The sequence below is a fragment of the Pipistrellus kuhlii genome, unplaced genomic scaffold (genome assembly GCF_014108245.1).
Source record: "Pipistrellus kuhlii isolate mPipKuh1 unplaced genomic scaffold, mPipKuh1.p scaffold_m20_p_34, whole genome shotgun sequence".
Classification (NCBI taxonomy): Eukaryota; Metazoa; Chordata; class Mammalia; order Chiroptera; family Vespertilionidae; genus Pipistrellus; species Pipistrellus kuhlii.
Window position 1 is genome coordinate 5314532 of NW_023425534.1, and position 20673 is coordinate 5335204.

The 20673-nt window shown below is 58.2% G+C and overlaps 1 protein-coding gene across 1 annotated transcript in view; it reads left to right on the forward strand.

The window, feature by feature from the left end:
- The window catches only part of DRAXIN (dorsal inhibitory axon guidance protein), a 21004-nt gene extending 331 nt beyond the window's left edge, over window positions 1-20673 (forward strand). Inside the window, exons 2-7 of the mRNA XM_036461081.2 lie at window positions 7717-8136; window positions 11047-11237; window positions 12925-13036; window positions 13652-13741; window positions 15575-15664; window positions 19555-20673. Of these exons, the coding sequence (XP_036316974.1) occupies window positions 7725-8136; window positions 11047-11237; window positions 12925-13036; window positions 13652-13741; window positions 15575-15664; window positions 19555-19667 (1008 nt within the window). The 5' untranslated portion in view covers window positions 7717-7724 and the 3' untranslated portion in view covers window positions 19668-20673. The remainder of the gene's footprint in view (window positions 1-7716; window positions 8137-11046; window positions 11238-12924; window positions 13037-13651; window positions 13742-15574; window positions 15665-19554) is intronic.

Below are 20673 nucleotides of genomic sequence, written 5' to 3' on the forward strand. Positions count from 1 at the left end.
CGATCGGATGTTCGGCCCCGCGCGCGCCCTCGCCGCCCGCTCCTGGCCGCGGCTCTAGCTCCCTCTCCTCCCCGGCTCCAGCCTTCTTTTTCCCGGACGCGGTCTCTCTTTGTCTCTATGTCTCTGAGTCTCGGGGGGCGGGGGGGTATCTCTCAGTCCGGAGGACCCAGCTCACCACAGTTCCAAGAAGCTTCGGAGGCTCCCTGAGCTCTGGAGAGAGCTGCCAGGCGTGCCCTCCTGCCCCTCTCGGGGCTGCCCGGAGCGCTGCGAGGTGCTGCAGGGAGATGGGGAGTCAGGGTGCGCCCCGTGTTTTCCCTTTGGGCACGAACCAGTACTGCGCTCCGATGGCGCACCCCCTCTGGCTCCCCACTGCGGGCTGCTGTCCTGCGCGCTGGGGTCTCGGCCTCCTGCGGACGCCACGGGCTGCGGGGAGAGGGCTCTTGGCTTGGGTTTCCCGCCAAGTCTTGCTTCCTCCACTGGATGCCCCTCAGCTTCGCCTCTGTGTCTGGTCTCTGCGGCCCAGCGCCCTCCTCCACGCTGCTCACCTCCCAGTCCGTCTGGGGGCACGCAAGACAGTGCCCAGGTGGGTGCTGGTGTAGTGCCACCCCTCTGGGGTCCAGCAGGCATGTTCTGGGAGCGACTTGGACAAAGGAGCGCACTTCTCTGAGCCTCAGGGTCCCTTTCATAAAAGGAGAATAATTGTAGCACTTACTATAAAGACGTGTGTGGAGTCCGTGGGAAAAAGCATGCTGGATTGGACCAGCGCAGGGCACACTCGGAGGCCCTGAGGGAGTTTCCAGTCCCTGGGTGGGGTCCGGGCGAGGCAGAGGGGTGTGTCCTCCAGAGAAAGGGGGAAATGGATCAAAAATTGAAGGTTAGAGACACAGCAGAGAAAGCCGACTAAGCCCCCTTGCCATCACTCTCACACCACCCACCGCCCACCCCTGCAGGCATTTGCCTCCTCACAGACGCTGTTCTCTTTCTGTCTCTGCCTCTGATTGTCCTCAAATCAGAGTTAAAAAATCAGGGTGAAAAGGGGTTCTGCCTTCAGAATGAGCTCAGCGTGGCTGTCGATGATGCCAGCAGCTGGCCATTTATCATGCGGTGTCCGGGTGACTCATCCCCAGTCCCCGAGCTCTGTTCTGCACCGATTGCTTTTTCCCTGGCGATAGCTCACAAGCCATTTTCTGTCCCCCGGGGGGAGCGTCAGGCGGGACCCTGGACCTGCTGTGTGGTCGCCCAGGCCCTCTGGCCATCATCTGTGCCCTCACCACGGGGGACCCCCACCCCAGGTGTCCACTAGTATGTGGGCCCAGGGGCTGAGTGAGGAAACTTCAGGAGAGGGAAGCCTTCTCCCAGCAGGCACTTTCTGGGCTCTCCTGGCAGAGGTTTTGTTTTCAGCCACAGCCAGGCTCCACCCAGAGCCTTTCCCTTCAGAGGCACGAGTGGGACTGGGGACACACTCGCACCCCATTCAGCCTCCGCTCTTGATCCTGCCTGGCAGACGGGCCCAACTCTGGCACCCAGAGCCTTTCTCCATCTCTGGCCCCCGCCTTCTTCTTTTTCTTGCTTTTAAAAAAAAATGTAAATATATTTTATTGATTTTTTTTTTACAGGGAGGAAGGGAGAGGGATAGAGTTAGAAACATCGATGGGAGAGAAACATCGATCAGCTGCCTCCTGCACACTTCCCACTGGGATGTGCCCTTAACCGGAATTGAACCTGGGACCCTTGAGTCCGCAGGCCGACGTGCTGTCCACTGAGCCAAACCGGTGAGGGCTGTCCCCCACCTTCTTGGGCCACAAGAGCCCCTGTGACTTCTAGGAACCTTGCTCACAGCCTCCTTGCCCCTCGCCCACGTGAAAATGACAGCACCTTCTCTGCCTTCCTCTCCATTCAACCCACCCCTCTCCCCAGCCCTAAACTCCTCCATGGCTCCCTGGTGACGCTAAGCTAACTGCCTGCCTCCCACCGCATCCTCCCGCTCCTGGGGGCTCAGCCATGATGGAAAGCTAATCCTCTCCATGCCCTGACTTCCCTGAGCCCTTGCCTCCATCTGAAATGTCTCCCCTGCCCTGTGCTCAGCTGGTGGTTACCCCTCCTGCTCCCCTTTGCCTCCCTGTCTCTGTGGTCCCCGTTTCCCTGGGTGGGGCGGGGTCTCACTCCACCTGTAGTCCCAAAGCCTGACCCTCAGTGGGTGCTCTGCACACACGTGTTCTATGGAATGGAATCCTGGGTCAATGAGACAGGAATGAACTGGAAATCGTGGGCCACAGGTTATTCCTAGGTGTGACTGGTCCTGCTGGCCAGGCCAGGGGCAGCGTTGGCTCTGGCACAAAGGGCCATGGCTGGGGAGGTTAGGGGGGAGCAAACTCTCTGACATTCCTGTGGTTCGGGGAGGGCCTGCATCCCTCTGGAAGGGGAGGGTGGTCTGTGCCTGATGAGAGCAGAGGAAGCGGACCGGACAGGGAAGTGACTGCCCAGGTCCGGCGGAGTTGGTTTTCCCAGCGGGACTGCTTAGCACTGTGTCACCCACAGGCGTCCCCTCACTTGTCTCCGCCAGAACCGGGGCAGAGCTGGGGTCTGCGTCCCGGCCTCCACGACTGCACAGCCCGGGAACAGCAGCAGCGGAGAGGGGTCCTGGGCGTATTCCCAGGTGGGGTGTCAGACAAGCCGCCCTGTCCTGAGCCTCACAGCTGAGACCTGCCTCCCTTGCTGCTCCAGGCCCTCTGCTCGTCCCACCCAGCCCTTCCTCTCGAGTGGGCCTCTGTGGCCAACAGAGCATGGGCCTGCCCAGGAAGGACGCGAGAGGGTGGGAGGACTGGCCAGGAGAGGCCCTGTCCCCCCTCTCCCTTCCCCACTGCAACACCCAGGCCTGGCATTGATCCCCGGGACACCTCCCTGGATGGATGTGGCATCATGAGGGATGAGGCCCCTGCCTGACCCAGAGTAGCTGGGAGGAACAAACTGTAGAACCCACGCTTTTTAAGGGGTTCTCTCTGTGCTAGGCTCTGGGTTAAGGTCCCCAGAACAGCAACTGCATCGGCATTGGTCACTGAATGTAGCAAGACCCTGCCTCTGGAGTCAGATGGGTTCAAACCCCAGGCCCACCACTTCCTCTACTGTAACTGCGGGCAGATCCCCCAGCTCTCTGTCCCGATGTTGAGCCATTGTTGCTCTTATTGCCTGAACAGTAGTGTCCGCTTCGGAGGACAACACTGGATTGTGCATGTACAGCTCTAGGCCTAGCTTAGTACCTGCCCAACACCTGATCCCCAAACACACACTCACCTGTCCGATGTGGCACTGAAGCCCAGAGAGGTTCATTGATTTGCCCAGGGTCACACAGCCGTTCAGTGCTGGAGCCAGGATTCATAGCCAGGCTGTCTCTCCACTCCACACTGGCTCCTCCAGAGCCTAGAGCGGGCATTTGTGTCGCTTGATGATTAAGGGATGAGTCTGACCAAACGGCAAGGGACGTTCCATTGTCTGGGCACTGAGGGGATGAAGTTTGGGGGGTCAGGGGTGGGAGGGTCGTCTAGGAGAAGAAAAGGGAGAGGAGCACCTGTAACCAGGGGCAGACCCTGTCTCTGAGCATCCCCCCTCAAAAAAGACAGTCTCCCTGCACACGTTTGGAGGCTGTTTGGGGGGCAGGAATTCCTGAGGCTGCCGTGGGAAACAATACCAGCAGATGGGACTGCCCCTGCGGGGAAGCCTCGCCTCATTTGCCAGACAATGGTCCCTTCCAGGCCGGCCAGGGCCTGTGTCGCAGAAGCCATCCATCACCTACCAAGGACTGAGGAGGGGCACACGCTGGCACAGATGCACAAGTGCAACCCCCCTCCCCCCCAGGATGACCAGCTACCGCCTATCGCGCCCTCACTGGGTAACACTGACTTCATGTACCTTTACTTCCTCTCATCCTCACATCCGTGGGACGTGAGGCTCAGAGAGGTTAGGTGACTTGCCCAAGGTCACACAGCTCTTTGTGCTCTGCTGGGCGGGGCTCTCCCAGGACTCCGCTTAACGGGTTTGGGCTGACACCTGTGTGTTCAGATCAGTAACGGTTATGCCTGTGCCTCAGCCCTTCCCTGGACCTGTGGCCGCACTGCCAGGTCAGAGGGGACACCTGAGGGCAGCCACTGCGTCTCTGCCCAAAGATTAGATGCTCCGTCCAGCAGCGAGTGTTTTCCCCAGGTCCTGGCCGGAACGGTGCCGCTCCTCGCAGACTGGGAGGTCCCTGCGGGCAGCGGATGGCACTCAGCCTCTGGCACGGGGCGTGGGCTGCCTTTCCTGCTTGAACAGAGTGCCCTGCAGGCCCGATCGGTGCCTCCGGTCAGAGAGTGCTCCAGGACGAGAGCCGGATGGCCCCTGTCACACTGGACCTCCCATAACTCTGGCCCGTCTCCCCCTTCGGACTGGAGCCCGTTCCCATGCACGGCACCCAGAGAGGCTCGGCAAGGGGTGCCCACCTGGCCCCGCCTCCCCAGAGGCGGAGTCTTTTGCGTGAGGCCAGGTTGGCACAATGGCCTCTGGCTGTCCTGAGGCCTAGAGGGAGGCCCCTTCCTGTGGTCAGGTGGCACTTTGGGGGTGCAGAGCTGCAGGGAGGCAGGAGATGGGTAGGGACTAGCTCAGGGCGGTCAAGAACCCCCTCTCTCCTCCCCTCCTCCCCCCCACAGCCAAGGAGCACCCCCGGGGGCGCCTGATTAGAGTCCCACCCACCCCACCAGCGAGCTGTCTTCTCTGCCTTCCAGCTCCCTTCCCCTTGCTGGGCCCATGCTTACCCAGAACCACACACCCGCCAGGACTGGCTTCCCACATGGCCAGATCTCAGACAGGCTAACTCCTTCCACAGACAGGAAATGGACTCTCAGAGAAGGGGTGGTGGGAGAAAGCATGGGAGACGTTATAGGGACAGTCTTATCCCAAATCGCTAACCTTGGTAGGAGCCCAGTCCCTGAATTTAGGACCCACCCACCCATCCCCCACTCGTGCGACTATAACTACTTCCCTTGAACAAGCAGAAGTGCCCATTTTCCAGCTAGAGAAGAGCCGGCTCCCCCGAAAGAAGACAGGAATCTGCTCCCCGGGGGGCAGAAACTCTGAGATCCTCACCTGGCGATCCTGCGCTGGTCACCGGAGGGAGCACATCGCAGCAGCTCGGCGTTTAGGGTCAGGCACAGGGAGAGAGGTGGACAGAGCAAGGCAGGGCACCTCCAAGAGTGAGTGTGGCTCTGGCATGGTGGTTATCATGTAGCGCACATGTGTCAAACACAAGGCCCGCGGGCCAAATCCGTCCCGCCAGGCCTTGCAATGTGGCCCGCACCGCGCTGTCATCACTGCACTCCGCTGCGTTTCCATCACAATGACAGTTTATGACTGTTCAGTAAACCATTCGGCCCGCGATTTAGGCTGGATTTTAGATTTTGGCCCCTTCTCTGATTGAGTTCGACACCCCTAATGTAGCGGGACCCCCTGGGCCAGCCCTGTCCCCACCCCCCAACTACCACCTGATTCTCCCCCAACCCACCAGGCAGCTGGTGAGCTGATCAGCAAGGCAAGAAGGTGGGGCCCTGATCCAACCCATAGCTCAGTGGTTAGAGTAGGGGTGTCGAACTCAATCAGAGAAGGGGCCAAAATCTAAAATCCAGCCTAAATCGCGGGCCGAATGGTTTACTGAACAGTCATAAACTGTCATTGTGATGGAAACGCAGCGGAGTGCAGTGATGACAGCGCGGTGCGGGCCACATTGCAAGGCCTGGCGGGATGGATTTGGCCCGCGGGCCTTGTGTTTGACACATGTGGAGAGCATGGCCCCGAGGACTGAAGGGTTCTGGGTTCATCTCCAGTCAAGGGCACATACCTCAGTTGCAGGCTCAATCCCCAGTGGGAGGCAACCAATTAGTCTGTCTCTCTCACATAGGTGTTTCTCTCTCTGTCTCTCCCCCTCCCTTCCGCTCTTTCTGAAACTTAATGGAAAAATATCCTTGGGTGAGGATTAACCAAAAAAACAAAAGGAGAAGGCAGGGCCTTCAGCTGTCCTGGACTGCTGGTGGCAGCCCAGCTCCACAGTTGTCAGCCGGGCTGCTGGAGCCCCCCTGCCTCCTGGCCCCCAAATGCAAGCTGTTGGGGGGAGGGGCTCAGGACTCAAAGCCCACTCCAGGCTGGATTAACTGCCTTCATTTGCATGTGATGCTGCCTCCTGGCAGCCTTCTGCATGGAAACAGCTTTGCACACAGATAAGCCCCTCTCCCCTCCGCGGTCAGTTTCCCCTTCCCAGCTGCCGGAGCCTGCTGGGTCCTGACTGCTCTCACGGAGATGACAGATGTGGGGGAGAGGGGGGCAGGTGACCCCCAATGCTGAGCAGGGAGCAGGGGCGGATGATGGAGGGCAGGGCTGCCCCCGTGCAGAGAACCCAGGCCTTGAGTGGCTTGCCATTCACCCGTCCTGTCATCTTGGATTTGTGGCTTCCCTTCCCAGAGCCTCGGCTTCCTCACTTCGTTTCATTTTCAAATACATTTTTATTGATTTCAGAGAGAAAGGGAGAGGGAGAGAAACATCAATGATGAGAGAGAATCATTGATGGGCTGCCTCCTGCACACACACCCCGCCCCCCCCCCACACACACACAATGGGGATCGAGCCCACAACTCGGCACATGCCCTGACCAGGAATCAAACCGTGACCTCCTGGTTCAGAGGCCAACACTCAACCACTGAGCCACACCGGCCGGGCTTGGGTTCCTCATTTTAAAAATGCGAGTGGGATGCGATAAGAAATGGACGGAGTACGCCCGTAGCCCCCTGGGCCTCGCAGCTGCTCTGGAGCGAAGGCTGCTGTGCCCGCGATCGCTTTTGTTTTCTTCGCGTGTAATGAGCCGCTATGGGGTCTCAGCTGTGAGCGCGCCACCCCCATGTTCCTGGACAGCTCTGGTCAGGGCGACTCCTGAAGAGCTGGCTTTGTGAGCAACCGCAGCAGCAGATCCTCGGCTGGCGGAGGCGGGGGGCGGGGGAGCAGAGGGGGGATGCCTGCTGCCCCTTTTTGCCTGAATGCCTGGCACTTTGTATGCAGCCTCCCACTGGCTTCCAGGGCAACAGAAATGGCTCGGAGCCCTTCCCCGCTGTGGATCCTTGGCACGGCATCGGGAGCAGCCCACGCTTCCCGGGTGGCTCGCCGCCAGGCTGGCATCGTGGCTGCCGGGCTGTGCCAAGATCTGCGTGCAAGCCCCGTGGGCTGGGGAGAGAGTTCCAAGCGGTTGTCAGGACAAAGTGGTGCTAGGTCCCCCAGCCGTCACAGCAACCCCCCGCCGCTCCTCTCCCCCCCACACACACACACACCCTGGAATATATTTATGATTCTGTGCTCAGGTTCGATTGTGCTCAACCCTCTTTCATTTCTGCCCGTAGTTATCAATGCCTGTTATTTGCAGCGTCCATAGGAACAGTGGGACAGATCCCCCTGGGATAAGGTGACCAGGCATCCCACATTGTGCTGCTGTGAACATAGGGGTGCATTCTTTCTGAATGGTGTTTTGGGATAACACTGCCCAGTTTTGCCCACCCCAAATGTCTGCAGACATTGCCAAATACCCCCTGGGGGCAAAGGCCCCTCTGTTCCTGTGGAGAAGTCCGGAGCTGCAGGGAGGTAAGGGAGGGGAGTGGGGAGTGGAGGAGGAGGGCTGCCCAGCTGCCCCCTCAAATGCTGCTTCTCTTGCAGGAGGAGCCATGGCCGGGCCCACTGCCCACGTGGCCCCCATGCTGTTCCTTGCCCTCCTGGCGCTTCTGGAGCTGAGCCTGGTGGGCTCCCTAGGCCCCGGAAGCCCCGCTCGAAGCCTCCCTGAGAATCACATCAGCCTCCCGGGCCCGGCCCTGCGGACGCCTCCGGCCAGCCACCACCCCCGGCGGGGCCTGGGCAAGAAGGAGCGGGGGCCGGGCATGCCTGGCCGGGCCCAGGATGGCGCTGCCGTCACCTCCACCAGGCAGGCCTCCAGGCTGCCCGGGGCAGGGGGCCCGCTGCAGGACAAGAGTCTGCTCCTGGGGCTGGCCCTGCCCCACCCTGAGCAGGAGAGCCGGTCTCCGGGGAAGAGACGCAGCAGGGAGCACAGGAGACGCAGGGAGAGGTTGAAGCTGCACAGAGGTAGCTGGACATCTGGGACGGGGTGGGGTCTGGAGATGGGAGTGGAGGGCGGAGCGGGGGGCGGAGATGGCTTTAGGAGCCAGCCCGGAGGGAGGGTCAGTGGGGTAAGGTCACTGGGGGGACATCCAGAGGCCCCAGAGGAGGCGGGCAATGGGCGCCCAGCGGCGTGAGGGGGTCTCACTAAAGTCAGAGGGACCTGGCAAGGGGGGGACCTGGGAGAGGCAGGGAGGGACGTGGGGCCACAGACGCTCCGTCTTATCTGTGGATAATCCTCCCACTTCAGAGTTTGACTTTGTGTCGGACCTGAATGTACTGATGAGCCAGGGACCAGTGCAGTGTCCTCTGAGGTCACCACCATCACCTCCGAGGCACAGAGCAGGGCTGAGAGCATAGATTCTGAAGCCAGAGCCTGCCCAGGTTACTAGCTGGCTGAGTCACTGTGCCTCAGTTTCTCCCTCTGCAAAATGGGGAGAAGGGCCCCATCGAGCCTCGGCGGAGGCCCAGAGACCGCAGATGGGCGGAGTGCTTGCAGTGGTGGCTGGCGAGCGGCAGGGACGGGGAGCAGGTGTTGCCGGTTGATGCTCAGTGTTTTCTTGATGCTGATCCAGTGTCCTCCAACCTGGACGTGGAGGTCCCAGGGAGGCGTGGCACCCCTATCCCTCCCGCCTCTGCCCTGCCTGTTCCTGCGGTGCTCCTCTCCCCTCAGCCCTCCGCACCTCCCTTCACAGCCCCGAGTCCCTGTGGACATCCAGCTGCCGCTGTTCCCGCGCCCCCTCCTGTGGCCCATTCTGTCTCCCAATAAGCATTTCCCAGCAGCTGCACTCAGCTGGCTCCTCCCCTGGTCCACCTGCCTCCAGCTTCCAGCCTCTTCCTGTGACAAGACCGCCTCTAGGGGCAGGGCTCCCCCTGCAGACAGGGAGGGGGAGGGATTCAGCCTCAGCCCCGCCTCCCCCTGCAAACAGCTGGGGCTTGCTTTCCTGCCCAGCCTACTGGGACCCCCCCCCCCCCCCCACACACACACACACACGGACAGAACACAGTCGGCAGGTGCATGTGTGGCAGTGTCGGGGGTGGAGGGGGGCACCTTAGATTCTCAGCCCCCTACTCCCGGATGCTGGCATGCTTGAGGGACAAGCCAGAGAGCACACATGGGATGTGGATCCATTCAGCTCAGCTCCAGCCCCCAGCTCCAGGGGACCGGTGGAACCCTCCTAAGAGAGCGAGTGACATGGCTCAGTGGTTGAGCATCAACCTGTGAACCAGGAGGTCACGGTTCGACTCCCTGTCAGAGCACACGCCCGGGGTTGCAGGCTTGATCCCCAGTGTGGGGGGCGTGCAGGAGGCAGCCGATCAATGGTTCTCTCTCATCATTGATGTTTCTCTCTCCTTCTCCTTTCCTCTCTGAAATCAATAAAAATATTTTTAAAAATATATTTTATTGATTTTGTACAGAGAGGAAGGGAGAGAGATAGAGAGTTAGAAACATCGATGAGAGAGAGTCATCGATCAGCTGCCTCTTGCACACCCCCTACTGGGGATATGCCCACAACCAAGGTACATGCCCTTGACCGGAATCGAACCCAGGACCCTTCAGTCCCCAAGCCGACGCTCTATCCATTGAGCCAAACCGGTCTCGGCAATAAAAATATTTTTATAAAGAGAGAGAGAAAGAGGAGGAGAGGGCATGGGAGCTGTGAAGTCTGGGAAACGAAAGAACAGATTCGATGGCCCCTCAGTGGCCTTTCCACTCTCCGGGGTTCATTTCTGGAGAGCGGGGTGATCCCCCCAACCCAGCCAGCCTTAAAGCCAGCTCTTCCCTGAGACTAAGAGGCAGGGACGAGCCCGGGCCTCCAGCTTCTCTCAAAGCCCATGTTCCTGACCACCCCGACCCTGCCTGGTCCCACCCATCCTGCCTCAGGCCCATGTGTCTTGGAAGGCGGCGTTGGTGGTTAAAAGTAATGATTTTATACTCAGGTGGAGCTGGGTTCGAATTCAAACTTCAGCATTTACCAGCTGTGTGCCCACGGGGAAGTCTCTGAACCTCTCTGTGCTTCCGTTTCCTCTCTCGTGGATGAGTGACCGAGTACCTACCTCCCAGAGCTCCTGCAGAGCTCACGAAATAGCGCTAGTCCCGCAGGGCGGGGCGGGCACACACCAGGGTCCTCACACACAGCAGGCACCCGGCAGACAGCGCTGGTCATCACCGCATAGCTGGCATTCCCACGTGTGTGATGGGCCTCCGCTCTCACCGTCCAGACTTCTCAGAGGCCCCCACCTGCAACGCCTCTCAGCCTTCGCTCGCTGCTCCTCTACTTAAGCTTGACCTCCTCCAGGGAGACTTCCGTGTGAATTTTTTTATTTTTATGTTTTATTGATTTTTTACAGAGAGGAAGAGAGAGGGATAGAGAGAGTTAGAAACATCGATGAGAGAGAATCATCGATCGGCTGCCTCTTGCACACCTCCTACTGGGGATGTGCCCGCAACCAAGGTACATGCCCTTGACCGGAATCGAATCTGGGACCCTTGAGTCCACAGGCTGACGCTCTGTCCGCTGAGCCAAACAGGTTAGGGCCATGTGAATCTTCTTAGTTCCCATTTGTTGTACTTTCACCCTGGGCTGCACCCGCCATTCCAGGCGTGGGCTTATTATAATGTGGCTTTAGATTGAGAATCCTTGTGCTGTCTCCCCAGCAACACTGCGCGTTCACCCCAGACATTCCCCCCTCCCCAGGCCCCGGTTTCCACCGTCCCGGGAGAGTGGGCAGCAGGGATGTTGGGGAGCCAGGCTGTCAGACGTGTCACGTGATGCCTCCACCCCCTTGTGTGCGGAAGGAAATGTGGGTTCTGCTTCGGGCCGGTGAGGGGTGGCGAGCAGACAGAGGCCCCGTGTTTCCTATTCTGTCCCTCAGGCCGAGCCGTGGTCCGAGGCCCCAGCTCCCTGATGAAGAAGGCGGAGCTCCCCGAAGACCAGGCGCTGGACGCTGCCATGGAGGAGTCGTCCACTAGCCTGGCCCCTACCCTACTCTACCTCAGCACCTCGGAGGCAGCGCCTGCCACGGAGGAGCCCCTGATCCTGCCCGTCCCATCCCTGTGGCCCCAGGTGAGGCCTCGGATCCTGGGCGTCCTGGAGAACCACGTCGTGCAGATCCCTCTTAGTCACTTAGGCAGACTGAGGCACGGGGGTGGGAGGGAGAACTTTGGTGGAGGCCCCTGGGGTGAGCTGGAAACCAGGTCTCCTGGTGGCCCGTCCAGTAAGGTGACCAGACGTCCCGCTTTTGGCGAGACAGTCCCAATTTTCAACAATTTGTCCCACGTACTGCGGCGTTTTAAAAATGTCCCGATTGCCGAAACTGGTTTGGCTCAATGGATAGAGCATCGGCTTGGGGACTGAAGGGTCCCGGGTTCGATTCCGGTCAAGGGCATGTACCTTGGTTGCGGGCACATCCCCAGTAGGGGGTGTGCAAGAGGCAGCTGATCCATGACTCTCTCTCATCGATGTTTCTAACTCTCTATCTCTCTCCCTTCCTCTCTGTACAAAATCAATAAAATATATTTAAAAATAAATATACAATAAATAAAATAAAAATATCCCGATTTTTGGAAAGAATCTTTCAAAAAATTGGGACTTTTTAAAAACGCCGCAGTACGTGGGACAAATTGTTAAAAATCGGGACTGTCCCGCCAAAAGCGGGACGTCTGGTCACTTTACTGTCCAGCCCAGTGGGCACTCTGTCCTGGAGAAAGGGGTCCTGGGGGCTCACGCTGGGGACAGCCAAGGAGGCCAGCGCCTGCTCAGCACCCTGGTCTGTGCGTGGAGAAGAGCGAGGCCTGTGGCAAAGCGTTTCATGCATAAAGGAAAGTACAGAGAAGAACGACACAGCACAAAGCCCCGCCCCCACAGCCCGGAGCTGACAAGCGTTAGTTAGCACACCTGCTTCAGACCTTCAGGAAGATGTGTGGAGGGAGCAGGCAGCACCTCGGCCTGTGTGCTTCCGCTGGCAAACACGCCGGGAACCCGCGAGTTCATGGCGTCAGCCCTGCAATTAACACAACGCGCCTCATTGCACCTCTTGTGTCGCTTTGCAGTGTTTTTCAAAATAGTATCACCTAGCCCTCGCCCGTTTGGCTCTGCGGACTGAAGGGTCCTGGGTTTGATTCCGGTCAGGGGCACATGTCTCGGTTGCAGGCTCGATCCCCAGTAGGGGATGTGCAGAAGACAGCTGATCAGAGATTCTCTCTCATCATTGATATTTTTATATATTATATATTTTATATATTCTCTCCCTCTCCCTTCCTCTCTGAAATCAATAAAAATATATCTAAAACGATCAATAACATCAATAAGTAGAAGGAGAAAAAACTTTACTTTTTAGCAGATCTTTCTTATCCTCTTTTGGGGTCTTGCACCCCCTGAGATTCTGAAAAAAGCTATTTTTAAAAAATATGTATTTTATTGACTTTGTACAGAGAGGAAGGGAGATAGAGAGTTAGAAACATCGATGAGAGAGAGTCATGGATCAGCTGCCTCTTGCACACCCCCTACTGGGGATGTGCCCACAACCAAGGTACATGCCCTTGACCGGAATTGAACCCGGGACCCTTCAGTCCCCAAGCCGACGCTCTATCCATTGAGCCAAACCGGTTTCGGCTGAGAAAAGCTATTTTTTAAAATATGTCCCCAGGCTGGGCTTCTGGCAGAGGGTGAGCTGCCTCTGAGGAGCCCTCCCTTGCCCTCTGGCCCTGGGGCCCCACATTTCCGCTGCCTCCTCTGCACCCGCCTTCCGCAGGCCCAGCCCCGGCCTGAGGGGGAGGTGATGCCCACGCTGGACATGGCCTTGTTCGACTGGACCGATTACGAGGACTTAAAGCCCGAGGCCTGGCCCTCCGCCAGAAAGAAAGGTACGTCCAACCCCCAACCGGCGGGGCTCAGTGGCCGAGCATCGACCTGTGACCTAGGAGATCAGGGTTCGATTCCCAGTCAGGGCACATGCCCAGTAGGGGATGTGCAGGAGGCAGCTGATCAATGATGCTCTCTCATCATTGATGTTTCTTTCTCTCTCTCCCTCTCCCTTTTTCTCTGAAATGAATAAAAATGTAAAAAAGTGAAACAATTTAAAAAATCTTAAATAAAAAACAAAAACGTCCACCTGCCCACCACCCTGTGCCTGGGTTCCCTTCCCTCCCCCAGCCTGACCTCAGATGTCCGAAGTGGGGGGTGGGCGGGGCACGGAGTCCACACTGCGATGCACACCCCACATGGAAATACCACTATGGAGACCTTACCACGTGCCAGCTCATTCCACGTATCAACTCATTTCACCCTAAAACACACACACACACACACACACACACACACACACACACACACAAAAACAAATGTGAGGTCTGTCCTATCCATGAGCCCGTTTTGGAAAAGAGATGGCGGAGGGGCGTCCCGCCACTCTGACACCAGCATCCGTGTGCCTGCTCTCTGCCCCGCTGGGCAGCTTGTGACCATGATCTTCCTGTCCCCAGAGAAGGCCCAGGGTAAACTCTCTGGTGATGGCAACGAGACGTCCCCAGCCGAAGGGGAGCCGTGCGACCATCACCACGACTGCCTGCCAGGTACCGAACCGGCGTCACATTCAAGGCACCGGGCTGGGCGCTGGGTGCTGGGCACTGGGTGCTAGGTGCTGGGCACTGGGTGCTGGGTGCTGGGGCCTGAGGTGGGTGAGGTGGGCCTTCTCAGGCACAGGTGGGGGCCTGTGGGTTCAGGACCCTCTCGGGGTCATAAGTAGCAACAACTCCAGCTACCCTCCACGGAGAGTTGCTGGGACCCTTGACTTCATCCTCAGAACAACCCGGGGAGAGAGACCCTGTCACCCCCAATTTTCAGGCAAAGAAAATGGGCCTCAGAGGGTGAGTCTCAGCCAAGGTCACACAGCTAGGAGGGAGCTCAACTCTGAGTCCGCCGGAGGAACCACTGCTCTTCTCCACTTCCTCCCGAAGGCGGGTCAGCCTTATGCTGCCCTCGGCCCCTCACGACGCTGCCCGGCTTTTTGTGGCTGTTCCCATGGCATCCTCGCCCCGTCCGGCAGCTCTGCCCATCACGACGGAAAGCGAGGGGCTGGTGTTCTGACTGGCACCCTCACCTCCAGGGGCATCTCCTGAGGTGGAGTGAGATATGTAGTGGGTTGGGGGGTAAGGTCTCGGGGAGAAGAGGGGGAGGAGCAGGAATGGCAGGGAAACCTAGGATGCAGTCTTGGCCCGGCCCTGTTACATCCCCCGCCGGCCCTCCCACCCCTCCACCCCTCCGCCATTGCTGGGACTGCTCAGGAGATAGCGTGACATGGGCCCAGGGTGACATCCTGAAGACTAAGGTGACCAGACGTCCCGCTTTGGGCGGGATAGTCCCGATATTTTATTTTTTACATTTTTTTATTAAATTATTATCTGAGTACATATTTTAACATTCCCCCCCCCTCCCATACATACCCTCCCTCCCCAGAGTTTTGTGTCCATTGGTTGTACTTATATGCATGTATACAAGTCCTTCGGTTAATCTATTATCTCCCCCAGATCTCCCTACCCTCCCCGCTGTAATTTGACAGTCTGCTTGTTGCTTTTCTGTCTTTATATCTATCTTTTGGTTCATCAGTGACAGTCCCGATTTCTAACAATTTGTCCGGCGTCCCGCGGCGTTTTTAAAAAGTCCCTGAAGACGCTGACAGCTAACTTCCCTCCTCACTGCTGGCAGCACATGCCCCCTGGATCTTGGAGGGAGATCCCAGCAATACACCCCCAGGGGGACACATTGCTCGGTCAGCGGCTGGAAGAGTCTGCAAAAAGAGTCAGCATGTGGCGTTATGTGGGCCCGACCCCCAGCTCCCGGACAGGCAGTGTGCTTCCCAAACCACTGTTTTCACCGCGGGAAGAAAAGGCTGGGGTTTGGGCCAACAACGGGGCAGCCCTCGGAGAGGGGGCCCCAGGGAGGGCGGGGCCGGCCCTGGGCCTGCCTTGGGGGATCTCGCTGCTCCCCGGGGGGCTTCCGTGTCTCCATCTGTCCAAAGAGGACGTTGGTGTCCATGACCCTAGAGGCTCCCCCAGCTCCACGCCACCGACCCCACACCTGGCCGGCCCCAGCTGTCCTGCCCGCCCCCAGCTGTCCTGCCCGCTGTCCCCGGGAGGTGATCCCCGATGCTCTGCTCCCCCCGAGATCCATCCATTGTCCGTCCAGGGCAGCCGGGTCACTGCCATCCGCCCACAGGGCCCTCGGCCGTGACAGCCATCAGCGGTTCCGGCTGGGAGCCTTGCAGGCCAGATGGCCCCACCCTGCCAGGGCATGGCTCTGCGGCAGTGACGATGGACCTCCTGTCTGGGGGACCGTGTGCCGGGCGTGGGGGTGGGGGGGTGAGGGTCCACTTGGCCTGGCTGACCACGTGTGCTTGCTGTTGGCAGGGACCTGCTGTGACCTGCGGGGGCACCTCTGCACGCCCCACAACCGGGGCCTCAACAACAAGTGCTTCGACGACTGCATGTGTGCGGAAGGTGAGCCTGGACCGCCCCTCCCAGGAGGCGGGGGGAGAGGGGGGGGCTTCCCTCTTGCTCCGAAGCTGGTTCTGCTGGGATCCGGGACAGGATTTCCTGGCAGAGGTGGCCCGAGGGGCTGCAGTGGGAGAATCCCCAGGGAGCCGCCGCCGTGAGCAGGGAAAGCGTTGCTGGGTGCCTTCCCAATCTGAGAACTCATTTAGTCTCCATGCCTGGTGTCGTTTCTCCGACTTGCTTTTCTCCCCTCTCAAAATACAAGCTGGCTGCTCCCGTGATGGGGAGGTGAGAGGAGAGAGGAGACCAGCTCTTTAAAGAAGATCAAATGCGAGAAGGCTGGCGCTTTCAGGCTGGAACTCTACCCCAGGGGAGGCGTTCCAAGTGTGATAGCAGGCGGGGGGGGGGGGGGGGGGGGGGGGGGAGGGGTTCCCATGCACTGGGCCGGCGGCTACAGCTTTAACCTCAGAGCGCCCGCCTGGAGCGGCAGGTGCCCTCCTGCCAGGGCGGCCTGGGCTCTGCGCTTAGCACTTGGCTCACATTATCCTCCTTACCCTCCTTCATCCTGGATCCTCCCTCTTCTTCTTCTTCTTCTTTTTTTTTTAAATATATTTTATTGATTTTTCACAGAGAGGAAGAGAGAGGGATAGAGAGTTAGAAACATCGATGAGAGAGAATCATCGATCAGCTGCCTCTTGCACACCCCCTACTGGGGATGCACCCGCAACCAAGGTACACGCCCTTGACCGGAATCGAACCCGGGACCTTTCAGTTCCCAGGCCGACACTCTATCCACTGAGCCAAACCAGTCCCGGCGGATCCTCCCTCTTCTTAACCCTCACAGCCATCCAGGGAGGGAGCGGTTACAACCTCCATTTTACACATCAGCACACGGAGGCACAGAGAGGTTCAGGGACTTGCCCAAACTCACACAGCTAGGACAGGAGGAGAATGTTTTTAATTTTGTATTCTGACATTTTTCAAACATGTGCAGTCACCAGAACAGTAGTCACTATAACAATGAACCCCAGTTTCCCATCCCCCAGCTTCATAATTGCCAATTTGCCCTGGCTGATTTGGCTCAGTGGATATAGCATCAGCCTGAAGGGTCCTGGGTTTGATTCCGGTCAAGGGCATGTGCCTTGGTTGCGGGCACGTCCCCAGTAGGGGGTATACAGGAGGCAGCTGATCGATTTTTCTCTCATCTAGCTCTCTATCCCTCTCCCTTCCTCTCTGTAAAAAAAAAAAATCAATAAGATATATTTTTTAAGAAAAAAAAATCACTTTTTTTTTTTTTTAGTCTCCTCTCTCCTCCCTTCTCCCGCCTCCCTATCACTGCCAATCTGTGTTGTCTCTCCCCCCGCCCCCCAATTCCAATATAATTTTGATGCAACTCCTGGGAGTTGAGAGAGATTTTATCTGTGAATATTTCAGTGTATATCTCTGCAAGATAAGCACTCTCATAGGAACAAAATACCGAAAATGAACGATAATTACTCAGTATCATTCAGCATCCAATTGGTGTCCGTATCTCCTGGGTGGGAGAGTTTGGTCTCAGTGCCTCTGTTGACCGTCCTCCGATACATGCCCCATTTCTGCTCACATCAGGCTAACCGTTATCTGCTGTGAAAGCAGTAACACGATGTGCGTCCCGTTATCCGTGCAGCCACACATTCGGGAGGTAGTTACTGAGCACCTGCCGTGCGTCTGGTGCTGCTCTGGACGCTGGACTCAGCAGCTCAGAGGGGGGCAAGTCCTGCAGCCACAGAGCCCATCCCAGGGAGAAAGCACCTTCTCTCCCCGCCCAGGGAGACGGGCGCCTTTGGAAGCAGTAAAGGCTGTGAGGAAAATAGTCCGGGGGTCCGCTGAAAAGGAGGACATTGGGTTGTTACAGAAACGAGGGAGCAGGAGTGGACAGTGGGCCCAGCCACCTGAAGAGGGCGGCTGTCGGGGAGAATGTCCAGGCGAGAGGCAGGGGGCCGGACCGGCCGGGGCCTCGGAGAGGAGCTGGGCGGGTGTGCTGACTGGGCCCCCGGTGGCCACGAGGAAGGTGGCACGTGGGAGGTGGGGGAGGCTTGTGGGAGGACCGAGCAGGACCTTGTTGGCCTTGTTTGATTTCTGATGGGAAGTTGCAGGCAGATTGTCACTGGGGGAGGGACATGGTCTGGCTATGGGCTTAACAGTTTACTATGGCTGTAGGGGGCAGGAATGGAGACAGGAAGGCCCAGCTGGGAGGGGGGAGGGGGAGGAGGCAGCAGGAGTGGAAGATGGGGGATGCTGGGAAGCTGCCTTTGGTTCTTGTGTGCAGGGCGAAGGCCCCATGTCACAGAGGAGCAGACTGAGGTGCCGAGTGGGCAGGAGGCACTCCGGTCCAGGGAGCCAGAGCAGCGTTGGGGTCAAACCGCAGTCCTTGGCCTCCAGGTCCAGCCCCCCTAGGTGAGGGGGATGGCCCTGCTGAGCTGCACATGTCCAGTTGGTGCCTGGCTGGATGCTCAATGGTGGCCCCTCTGCCCAGGAATCAATCCTCCCTCCCTCCCTCTCTTCCTTCCCTCCTTCCTTCCTTATTTCCCTGTTCCCTCCTTCCCTCCTCTCTCTCCCTCCCTCCTTCCATTCCTTCCTTCCTTCCATCCCTCCCTTCCTTATTTTCCCCTTCCTCTCTCCCTCCCTCCTGGGCCTCAGGTGGGAGGGAACAGCGTCCAAAGGCTGTGTCTGCAAACAAAGCCCCATCTGCTCCTTCCGCTGGTCCCTCACACTGGTCGGCTCCCTCAAAAGTCTTGCTTCCTCCCTGGAGACTGAGGCTCAGAAAAATGAGGCGTGGAAGTGACAGTTCAGGCAGCTCATTCACGATGGTCCAGGAAGAGGCTGTCACCAGGATGCCACACCAGAGAGATCTAGAAGGGGCCAGGCACCTCATGGGGACCATATCCCAAAACGGCAGACACAGTGTACCCTGACCAGGACCAAACCTGAGACCGTTCGGTGTGCAGGACGATGCTCTAACTAACCGAGCCACCCGGCCAGGGCTTAATCGACTTTTTTAGAGCATTTTTGGGTTTACAGAAAAATTGTGCAGGAAATACAGAGTTCTCCTCCTACAGTTCCCTCTATTATTATCTCCCGTTAGCGCGGCACTCTTTCCACAAGTGAATAGCTCATCTTGATACGTTGTTATTATTATTTTCAAGAAGAGCAGTTTGTTTTATATCTGTTGCTTCTAAAAAGGGAGAGAGAAGCATTGATTTGTTCATTATTTATGCATTCATTGTTTGATTCTTGCATGTGCCCTGGCCAAGGATTGAAACCAAAACCTTGGTGCTCTAACCCAGTGGTCGGCAAACTCATTAGTCAGCAGAGCCAAATATCAACAGAACAATGATTGAAATTTCTTTTGAGAGCCGAATTTCTTAAACTTAAACTATATAGGGAGGTACATTGCTATTAACATCATTAGGCTACTCCTAAGCTGGCCTTTGCTAAAAACTCGAGGGGCCAAAGAGCCGCATGTGGCTCGCGAGCCGCAGTTTGCCGACCACTGCTCTAACCAACTGAGCTACCAGTCAGGGTGATGCATTATTATTGTTAACTGAGGTCCACTGTATACATTAGGCTCTGCTCTTCGTGCTGTACCTCCTGTGGTTTGTGATGAATGCATGCTGACAGGCACCCACCATTACCGCGTCACACAGAACAGTTCCTGGACCTCCATGAACTGTGCTCCATCTGTTCACCCCTCCCTGCCTCCGCATGCAGGCTGTGTGGCTGGGTGGGTTGGTTGTAGGGCAGAATGAAGAAGGGGCTGGTGATGAGAGGGCGCAGGGTCCCAGAGGGTGTGCAGGGGAGAGCATGGGGAGAGGACTGGCCCCGTGCACCCCTGACCCCCTTGCCTCTCTGCTCAGGGCTGCGCTGCTACGCCAAGTTCCACCGGAACCGCAGGGTCACCCGGAGGAAGGGGCGCTGTGTGGAGCCCGAGAGGGCCAACGGCGACCAGGGCTCCTTCATCAACGTCTAGTGGCCCCGGCGGAGGCGCCTCCCGCAGGCCTGGGGACACCCAGCGCTGGAGGTTTGGAGGAGCGACAGTTTGTTTGTAACTGGCAGCGGGAGAGCACACGGAGACCAGATGTCTGAGGCTGCAGGCTCGGACCCAGGACCCCATCCAGGAGCTGCAGCCCCAGGAGGGAGCGCTGGGGATCTGCCTCTGCCCTGGAGCCAGCAGCCCGTCTGCACCCACAGCCCTGGGGGACCCGCAGGGCTGAGCAACCGCCATGGCAATGTCGATAGTGCCCTCTACCGTCCGCCCGCAGCACTGCAGCAGCCTCACGTTGTAAAAGTGAAGAGGTTTTAGCCATGGAAACTCCCTGAGACAGGGCGCTCAGGGGCAGGAGATGTACCTCTTATGCGCTAAATGCGCAACATTCGTGCTAAATGCGAGACATACGTCATCCCATGATCTTTTCACCGTTTACAGATGAGGAAACAGAGCCACCGCTGAGCCGTCTGGCCTGCCCAAGGTCCCGGATCAGTGCTCCTCCAACCTTTTAACCTGTGCACCAGTCCTCTGGGGTCTGGTGCAAGTTCAGATTCCTGTTCAGTTGAATCTGCCTTTCCTACAAGCCCAGGGCCTGCCCACGCTGCTGCTCCCGCCCCCCGGCCCCCGGGCCCCAACCACGTCTTGGGGAGCAGATGTGGAGTTGTGATCAGAACGTGGCCCAACGCCGTGGGGCTCCCTAGCCCATATTCTTGCTCCTTCACGACTGAGAACTCACTGTGGGCTCTCCAGGGCTCTCAGCCAGAGGCGTGTTCCTGCTAGTCCCCTCTCTGGGCGAAGCTGCGGTGGCTGACTGCTCCCCTCCCTCCCTGGACAAACGGGCACCATCTTGGAAACAGAACCAAATCCACACTTGGCACCTGCTTGTCTGTACGGCGTGATTGGGGCTGATGGGCCCCTGTCCCCCGGGAGCTGGGACAGGCTCCTGCTTACCCAGTCCTGGGACACGTGCCTCGGAGTTGCCCGGCAC